At 33.6% G+C, this 10,266-nt stretch overlaps 1 protein-coding gene across 1 annotated transcript; it reads left to right on the top strand.

The window, feature by feature from the left end:
- Positions 1-1,813: 1,813 nt before the first annotated feature.
- LOC104895737 (fructose-1,6-bisphosphatase, cytosolic) lies at positions 1,814-7,522 on the top strand. Its single transcript, XM_010682320.4, has 12 exons — positions 1,814-2,398; positions 3,171-3,218; positions 3,307-3,381; positions 3,471-3,532; positions 4,164-4,230; positions 4,329-4,442; positions 4,658-4,744; positions 5,840-5,910; positions 5,988-6,053; positions 6,726-6,812; positions 6,916-6,991; positions 7,197-7,522. The coding sequence occupies exons 1-12, from the start codon at positions 2,240-2,242 to the stop codon at positions 7,308-7,310; spliced, it is 1,026 nt and encodes a 341-aa protein (XP_010680622.1). The 5' UTR covers positions 1,814-2,239; the 3' UTR covers positions 7,311-7,522.
- The last annotated feature ends 2,744 nt before the right edge of the window (positions 7,523-10,266 follow it).

Genomic DNA, 10,266 nt, shown 5'->3' with positions numbered 1-10,266 from the left:
CTAATGAAAAAGTGATGTAACTCCAAAAACAAAATATTTGAAAAAAAAATTAAAAAAGAAAACAAATTTTTTTTTGAATTCAAAATTTTTTAGAGGGATATAACTCTAATGAATAAGTATTGTAACTCTAAACCAATCGTATGGTTGAGATTCATTCTCATTTCTCTTGTAAGGAGCATTCTCATGTGATCTTGCCTCTATATAGATCTTGTGGAGAAAGATCATGTAAGGAGCATTCTAATATATAGATCTTGTGGAGAAAGATTATTTATTTAATCTAAGTCAAGATATTATTTTTATCCACTTTTGAATTTTATTATAAGGTATAGTTAATATATCTATTAACTCAGAATCTTTGGATAAAAGATTCTTAGTTATTAGATTGTTGCTGTTGTTATGGTGTGAAAATAGGTTGACAAATGCGTGGCTAATTTTGTGGAACAAACCGCTTGAAACTCTCCAACTAGCTCAGTCCACCTGCGTGTTTCATGCCCACTAACGGATAGTGGAGGTGGTTTATGAACGTTGCAAAAAAAAAACATGGGGAATGTGCATCATATTTAAGCCATGATCTCCACAACTCTACAAATTAGGAGAAAGTGGAGCAATACATTTACAGAAGGAAAAAGTGCAACAACTTTATAAAAGGAAAATTACCCGAAGAAAGCTTATGACTTTCTTGAGCGAAATTTTGATATTAACTTAGAAAGTTTTCTTGTAATTTCCTCTCATATTCAACGAACATACTTGTGTAATATTCATAGTGTTTGGGTAAGAGAAAAATCAGAGATATCCTTGTAATCAAGAGAGAGAAAGAAAGAAAGAAAAGAGAAGATTTCGAGTGAAGTCAAAGTGCGTGTCATCAGTTCAGGTGGAACTAAGGGACTGGGAACAAGTTCCTAGAGGAACAGAGATGGATCCATTAATAGGTTGTAAAAGAGAGTCTTTTGGGTTATTATAGTAAGGAGAGTATTGAGTCAAAATCCCTTATGGCCAAGGTTTTTCTTCCTATTGGGCTTGGGCCTAGGAAGTTTTTTCCTTGTAAAAATTTCGTGTGTTTTTTTTTCATTTTTAAGTTATTTTAATTCCCGCAATCTAAATTCGAAAATTTCCCATCAACTACAATTCACCCCCCCTTGTATTTGGTCTAACTCGAATATGTATGTATTAAAGTTAAAGGGTAATAATTTAATCATATTTATAACTATTAGTCATGTCCGTTTAAATATAAAATTAACTTATTTAAATGATCTTGTAGATGTAGAACAATAATTAAATTTTAGGAATTTTGTTGTATTCAATCGTGGAAATAGATTGGTTTGAAAAATTGAATGAAATCAGTTAGATGTTGTTTTATATGGTTGAACCAAATTCGAGTTAAATACATGTCTGCCATGGCCAAATTGAACAAAATAAGGTATTTACTAAATCTAAATCGAAATTATAATTAATGTCATTAGATCGAGTGAAATTCAAGACTATCTAATTAGAGAAGAGTGAGAATCAGTTCATTTTAAGTCTAGATAATTTTGAATTTCCATTTTTCAAGTCTAATTCAGATCTCGAATCGATATCGTTCAAGTCAGATAATTCAGATTGGATTTCATAAAGGTCTGAGTATATTCCTATCATTTATCCATTAGATATGGGCAATTTCCACAATATGACATGTCAGTGCCATCACCATCCTCATCACAAGCTCAAATCAACAAATAAAAAAAATCAGCAAGTCCTACGTCCTAACCAAAATCACCACCCTATAAAATATACACATATAATAATCCATACATATACAGACATGAGACACATATAAAACCAACCCAAAACTCATTTATCCTTGGAATGCTAAAAGGTACTCAACTCAACTCATCCAATCAAATATCTTAAAGTTGAAGCACACATTAACAATACAAAAAATACCCAAAAGAAATCCTTCTATAACCGTCGAATTTCACGAGAGGAGAAGAAAATTTCTGGAAAAAACGACGAAATCCGTTATCTGCAGACTGAGAGGCAGGCAAAGAAGTGCGTAGACCCCACTCATTTTCTCTCTCCTCTGACGTGTCATCCCAAATTCCTAATAACCTCTTCATCTTGTATTCTTCTTCTCGGAGCTCTTCTCTGTCCTATATATCTTCTCTTTCTTCAGTGCACATATAATATATTTACACACACCCACATCACATAAAAAGAGCTCCAAACTTTGAGGAGAGAGAAAGTGCAAAAGAAGAAGAAGAACATGGATCATGCAGCGGATGCAACTCGTACAGACTTGATGACCATAACACGTTTCGTATTGAATGAACAGTCGAAACGTCCTGAGTCTCGTGGTGACTTCACCATTCTTATGAGTCACATTGTTCTTGGCTGCAAATTTGTCTGCTCTGCTGTTAATAAGGTTCTTCCTACTTTCCCTTTTTTCTTATTATTATTTTTTCAAGGTTTTTTTAGTGTATAACAATGGCGGCTGAATTCTGTAAATCAATTTTTTTTTGTTTCTTACACCAGTACTTTGTAATAGAATATTCATGCAAATCGTGGGTCAACCGGATTTTTAATTTTTAGGAGTAAATTTTTGGTGGGGTCATTATGTAAGTGTTTTTAAAAAAATAAATTTTTCCATCGATTTATAAGGGTTAATAGATTTATGGTCCCGTTTAACATGGGATTTTAATTTTTTTTATCATTTTTTTGCAAGAAAATCTGGGATATCATCATATCACTATCAACTTTTGAATTTGGAAAACATTGGCAATTTTTATAGTTCTTGTAATTTTCCTTTCCAAAGTTGATTAGATGATCAATTTTGACTTGATTGAATGTGTGTACTTTTTTTACATACATCTTTTTTCTGGGTTATGAAATTGTAGAAGTAACAATGTAGGATTTCAGGCGGGTACATAATGATTTTTAGCCGTGTTTAAATGTTTATTATTATACTAGGACTATAATATAGTTGTTGAATAATCAATGTTAGCAATAAACAATAGTTTAATCCGTACTTCATTGACTATCTGGGATGGATAGGAGAATGTATAATCTAAGAAAACGATTGTGACTCAACTACAGATCATGTAGTTATCTATAATTTAAGAAAACCGATTACAAATTTACGCGTTTTTGGCTGTTTATTATTCATGTATTAATTATTATTCATGTTTGATTAACAGGCTGGTCTTGCCAAGCTCATAGGACTTGCAGGGGAGACAAATATTCAGGTAAAAACATTCTGAAAATAGTTTTTGTTACCCACATTGTGAATTTCCCTGTTAATTTGTGTATTCTTGTGATTGTATTTTACGTTAGGGTGAAGAGCAAAAGAAGTTGGATGTTCTTTCAAATGAAGTTTTCATTAAGGCCTTGATAAGTAGTGGCAGAACTGTAAGCCACTTAACATGATTATTCACTTTAGATTTTGCAGTGAAAAATCATCAAGTAATGTCTGCTGAATGTTGAAATTATGTTTGCAGTGCATTCTTGTGTCTGAGGAGGATGAGGAGGCAACATTCGTTGAGCCATCTCTACGTGGAAAGTGTGTATAGCCACTCTCCAACATGTTCTTCTTTGTCGATTTTTGTAATTTCGTGTTCTAATAAACTACTCCCTTTGCCCTAGATTAGATGTCGCATTGTTCCTGCTTATCATAATTAGGGAATTCTCATGATTTGAGTAAAGTACATTTAGAACAATAATTTCTTTTCTTCTCTCTTCACCACTCTATTTAAATGGAGTATGTTTGGATAAGCTATAATCTAATTCTGTTTTCGTAATGTGACTTTTGTTTTTCTAGATATCCTGAATAGTAAATGTGACTTTAAATCGCGTACAGAGGGAGTAGAAGCATAGTTTATGATGTCAAAGTGTTGAAACCCATTAAATGCCCACTTGTGAGTATCCCACATTGGAGAAAGAGGATAGAATAAACCACTTTATAAGATGAGGAGTTACTCCTCCTATCACCAATTGGTTTTAGGATGGAACCTCCTAGCTTGTAAGTGGGCTAAACTCTCATCCTCCTTATTGCCTTACCCAGGCCCATTTTCATATAAATCTAATAAAAATTAACACAAAGATCTTTCAATTATGACATTTTCTATTAAAGAAGATTATTGCATTGTTGCTGATATTAGAATTTTAAGGTGTATTTTTATCTTGGTTTTCAGGTATTGTGTTGTTTTTGACCCTTTGGATGGATCTTCCAACATTGACTGTGGTGTATCGATTGGCACTGTACAGCATCTCATTCTCTGATAATGTTTTCTATCTTGATAACCCTTATTGTTTGCCTTGGTTGTAATTAACAAGCTGACATATTTCCTTTCACTCAGATCTTTGGGATTTACATGGTGAAAGATCTTAATAATGCAACTCTTGATGATGTCCTCCAACCTGGAAAAAATATGGTAGCTGCTGGTTATTGCATGTATGGGAGCTCTTGCACGGTACTAATCATTTCTTTTATTGCTACGTAGTTTCAATTGTGTTTACTTGTTTCACCTTTCGGCTGACACTGAGATACTTGCTTGATTACAGAACTGTACAGTCAGAAATTAAAATAAATGTTGGCTTGTTCCTCTGTACTTACCTCTGTCACTGATCTTATTGCTGCATAGTTTAAAGTGTGTGGTATAAACGTGGCTTTTCTTGTTTTTAACAGCTTGTCATGAGCACTGGAAGCGGTGTCAATGGTTTCACTCATGACCCATCTCTTGGAGAGTTTATTTTAACTCATCCGGACATCAAGGTAGACTTTCTTGATTACTGGTCAATGAATTTACAAATCAATATGCAATATGCTGGATGATCTTGGTTTGTGTATGGCTAAGATATGAATACTTCTTGAGGAAAAATTTAATTGTTTTTTGGTTAACTGTGACACTGAGATGGTGTTTAGAAGTGCTTTATTATAGGCTTTGGTTTTTAAGGTGTACTTGTTCATTTCTTGCTTACTATGCACATGAGAGCTGTACTGATTTACTAATTACTAATTACTAAATTCTTACTGTAATTTCTGAAACTAGCTCTTTGAGTATCAATTAGGTTGTATTTTGTGGGCTGATAAAGTAGAACAGAGTTTCTGAAATGATCTGTTATACTAACAGATTATTTATTTTTCTGAGAAATGGCTAAGCATGCATGTAGTCACATAAACCTATTTCACCTTGCAAAAGTAATTGATGGCTTGTATTTTTGTTGGATTTATCATGTTAATAATCATGGTCTCCTGTAATGATATCTATAATACCTTGTGTCTTCATCATATCAGCGAATTTCACTTTTCAATTTGTAGATAGAAGCATTAAAGCTTTAACAAGAGAGAGAGAAATGATGCAAAGAAATAATTAATTTTGAAACATAGTGTTAATTTTGAGAGAGAACTAGAGTTCTCACATGAAGAATTTCAGTGGAGCGTATGGTGCTATGAGCTGGTAGTAAATGTCCTCATGAGTGCTTCCATTTTCTCTGGACTTCTGAAAGATCTAGCTAGTCTTGGAGGAATGAATAACTATAAGGAAATCACATTCATCCCTTGTTTTGGATAATAAGAGAAGATAATTGCAAGAGATAATGAATGCAACTTACCATGAAAACTAGGCTATCAGGCTATACTTGTGATAACTTATGTCAGATTGTCTCTTTCAGTTATAAATGGGAATTCTTTTTTTTTAGGGGTATAAATGGGAGTTCCTAATGTCTAACAAGTAACATATATGGTATTTTTTAAAGTTAGCAACAATGATATTATATGACCTCTTTACTTGAATTATGTAATGCATTAAGAACATAGGCTTTTTCTTTGGTTTTTACTGTGGTTACCTGGTGCCTTTTTCTTGAGCAGATCCCAAAGAAGGGTAAGATCTATTCTGTGAATGAAGGCAATGCAAAGAACTGGGATGGCCCAACAACAAAGTATGTAACATCTTTGTTCAGTTGATGCTTGTCTTTCTTTTTGGTGTTTTGCCATATTGATCTTTCATTGATTTCAGGTACGTGGAGAAATGTAAGTTCCCTAAGGATGGTTCATCACCAAAATCTCTCAGATACATCGGAAGGTAATTGGAGCCTCTATCATGAAATGAAATAATATTGTTACAAAATTTGAATAAATAAGTGTTGAACCCATATTTGGCTGTTCAATATGTTGGCTAGAATCTAGATGCAAGTCATTCGTTTGGTTGCACACTTTCAGTGACATTTATAACTTGGACAAGTTTAAATTTGCCAATCCCATTTTTAAATTTTTATCAGATAAAGATGTAATTTGTATTCATCAGAGATGTGCAGAAGAAAGAGAGAAAATGAAAGGCCTTGCTACCTATGTTAATCAATTGATGGTTTTAACTTTTAACAAGAAATATTAGCTTAGCAACATACCTTTGTTTAAGAGGAGAAGGATGCTTGAGATTTTTGGCCAGTGATCATGTAGCTAGCATTTCATATTACTTGGTATATAAGCTCCTACCAGCTGTTATGCTTGGAAAATAACCCCTTTAAAGGTATTTTGGCCAACTCTACACATATGTTGTGGTAATTTGGGCTAATGGCATTCATCATTTCACTATAATTTCTTTTACATGCTCTACTATATTGTGGTGGCTATTGTCTCGCAAGAGGTAGAGCAACGATTCTATTAGTGTATATAGGTCCTCCCCAATATATGTATGTATGTATGCATATATGTATTTGGATTATAACAGGAACCGCCTTCACCCTCTCTTGTGCAGTATGGTAGCGGATGTTCATCGCACTCTACTTTATGGTGGCATCTTTATGTACCCTGGTGATAAGAAGAGCCCTAACGGAAAACTACGGTATGTTTGGTACTTAAAGGACTGTGTATTCATATGTATAGTAGTAATGTTGTTTTTTCCCCAAGCACTACTAACATCTTATTTCTGCTTTATTATGTACCAGAGTTCTTTATGAGGTCTTTCCCATGTCATTCTTAATGGAGCAAGCAGGTGGACAAGCTTTTACTGGCGAACAACGGGTATTGACTGGAAATTGTTTTTTCTAGACACAGTGTAAAACACTCTGTTTAAGTTCGAATTCTAGTTAACAAGATTTAATCTTTCATGTCTCTGTAAGTAGTTGATATGATGTCAAAGCCTACTAGCATGAAAAAGAAAATGTGTTATTCTCTGCTTATCTTAAACTTTTCTTTGGCTAATTTTAACTGGTAACTTCTATGGCAGGCACTTGACTTGGTCCCAAAGAACATACATGATCGTTCACCAGTATTCCTTGGCAGCTATGACGACGTTGAAGACATCAAAGCACTCTATGCTGCTGAACAGAAGAATGCTTGAGCTTCAGCAGATGTTAGATCTACCTGAGTTCCCTCCAATTGGATCCAAATTTACTTTCTACATATAACAGTGGTCACAACTGAACTTTGTGCCCGTATATATGCTCCATAAATGTGCATAACATAGGAATATATACATTTACGTGAGCACTGGTTAATTGTTAAGTAACTATATTTCTTCATTAATGTCAATGGTAAACCTGTTCTAAACCACCCCTAGTTTCATTCTTTTACTTGGTAGCTATGATTAGATTCTGGGTCTTTTAACCACCCATGGATCTTCTAAAAGAATCAGTTCGTGTGCCTAGGTGAACCTGTGGCAATGAGTTTGGACAGGCGTTATGAGTGGTTGTAGTGGTGCTGAGCTTGGATGCAAAATCTTGTTAGGACTTAGGAATGTCTTTTAACAATTTTGGAGACTGGCAAAGATACTAAAGTTAACAATTTTCAAAATTCAGAAATAATCTCTATTATATAAGCCAACACATGGAGGACACCAAAAAATAAGAAAAGGGAAAAAAAAGACAAAAAGAGAATGGTAACTGCCAACCATATTTCCACAAAAAAAAAAAAAAATTATAAACCCTAATTTATCTCTAACTCCCACAAACAAGCTACACTGCAACATCTTCTTCTTCATCATTATATTCTCTTCTTGATCATTTGCAAACCGAAAACACAACACTGACAACTACAACTCCCTTTCTCAATTTTTGTAAACAACTTTGAACGAAAATTATTACTAGAATTAATTATAGAATATATGATTTCGCACGCATAGCGTGCATATAAGGCTAGTCTTTATCATATAAGGCAACACATGGGGGACACCAAAAAATAGAAAAAAGAATAAAAGAAAAAAAATACAGAGATAAGTAACTGTTTCATTTGAATGAAAAAGGGGGGATGTTGGACATTTAAGCTAAACATCAGTTTTTTGAAAAAACAAAATGTAAAGACAGTTTTTCTACCCAATTAATTTTATTTTCTACTTCATATGCTATCACATATCATCGCACACATTGCGTGCATGTAAGGCTACTACTAATAAAGCTAACAAGATTAATTGTAAATTGTAGTGTCTTTCCAGAGATTATTTGTAGAAATCCCAAACTTAAGAGGTGTCCTATGGTCAAGGAAATTCTTAGGACACTTATTTTCTAATTGTTTATAATAATACCGTTGCGTTTCTTTTATAGGCTTCAAATTAAAATCTACTCGTATTTTATAGACTAGAAGAAAATATTGTTCAGTTTTTCCCCCAAAACTATCCTACGTGGCATGTCATGGTTAATCTATTTCCCGCCTACTGCTTTGGTAACTACATTATTTCCCTTAAATATTTTATTTTCCCCAAGAAAACAAAAACAATAAAACATTTTCTAGAATATTCTTTTGAAAAGAGTTAGATCTGGCAATTTCTCCATGTCTCTTCGTCTTCCTTGATTGTCTAACTCCATTTGATTCTCAATTATGCTCTCTATCAAATAATTTTCTTTTTTTCTCTCCCAATGAATTTTCTAGATCTCATTATCTTCAATAAACCTGCATTTTTTTTATCTACTCACACTCAATGTTATCAAACTCACTACCCTCGCTTCCTTCACTAATTTGTCTTTTCAATCCCTCTCTCTCATCATCTCAAGTACACTTCCTTTTATACTATAAAACATACCTCCAATTATTATTATTTTGTAATTTTGGATTTGGTTGTAGGTTGAGAAAGAAAAGTAATTCAAACTAAAGTTATGGAGGGTTTGGGTTCCTTTTTTTGTTGAAAAAATCGAATTAAAATGATGATGAGGGTCCCAACCTTCATCCTTGATAAAATTCTCCCTCTTCTTTTGCATGGGAACTCTATGCTTCCCTTCCCTAGTATCCGAAGCCCCCTACCCTGTTGGAATTAATACTTCAAATTTATTTTAAATAGTTTGTTATTTTTGAGTCAATTAATTAGTCAAATTATTATTAGTACTTTCGGTTATTTAGGAGCATGTGGTTAGTGGGTTAGTATTAGTTAGTAAGTTGTGGGATCATGGGATGGTTCTCCCTTACTTTTAGCTATCACTTTGTTATGTGTTAGGCTATTTAATACCCATGGATTTCAGTATTATGTTTACACGAATGCAATGAAGTAAATCAGTTTGTTCTGCTTTATCTTTTGATTTTTTCCAATTCTTTCATTTATCTTAAAATCTCAACATGGTATCAAGAGCCAAAAAGATCCTGAGAGCTTGTGAGGTATAAACATACAACAACAAAAACATTGAGCTTTGAAATTCTCTTTTCTTCTCATGGCATCAAACAATTTTTCAGTTTCTATTCCTATTTTCAAAGGAGAGAATTATCATTCATGGGTAATCAAGATGCAATCATACTTGAAAGCCTTGAGTCTATGGGATAATATTGAGCGTGATATTAATCCTACTCTTCCACAAGATCCAACCCTAGCCCAAATAAAAAAAAACATGACGAAGAAATGGCAAAAAAAATCAAAAACACTTTCATGTCTTCATTCCGCAGTGTCGGACGAAATTTTTACAAGCATTATGTCTTGTGATTCTCCCAAAGAAGCATGGGAGAAACTGAAGGAGGAGTATGAGGGAAACGATCAAACAAAATTGATGAAAATCTTACATCTCAAGAGGGAATTTGAGATGTTGGAGATGAAGAAAAGTGACGGTGTTAGAGAATATGGAGGTCGATTAATGTCACTTGTCAACCAAATCAAATTACTTGGTGGAGAATTTGACAATCAAAGAGTGGTGGACAAACTACTTGTCACTCTTCCGGAGAGGTATGAAACTAAAATTCTATCCCTTGAAGACACAAAAAGTTTCACAAAATTAACAGTTTCGGAGTTAATTAACTCACTCCATTCTGTGGATCAAAGGAGGATCATGAGAAACGAAGATAGTGAAAGCAAAGGAGAAAAGGCCTTTATAGCTAAGTCCTTT

The sequence above is a fragment of the Beta vulgaris genome, chromosome 1 (assembly GCF_026745355.1).
Source record: "Beta vulgaris subsp. vulgaris cultivar EL10 chromosome 1, EL10.2, whole genome shotgun sequence".
NCBI lineage: Eukaryota > Viridiplantae > Streptophyta > Magnoliopsida > Caryophyllales > Amaranthaceae > Beta > Beta vulgaris.
Note: the sequence above shows the minus strand (reverse complement) of the source record. Positions and strands in the feature narration are given on the sequence as shown.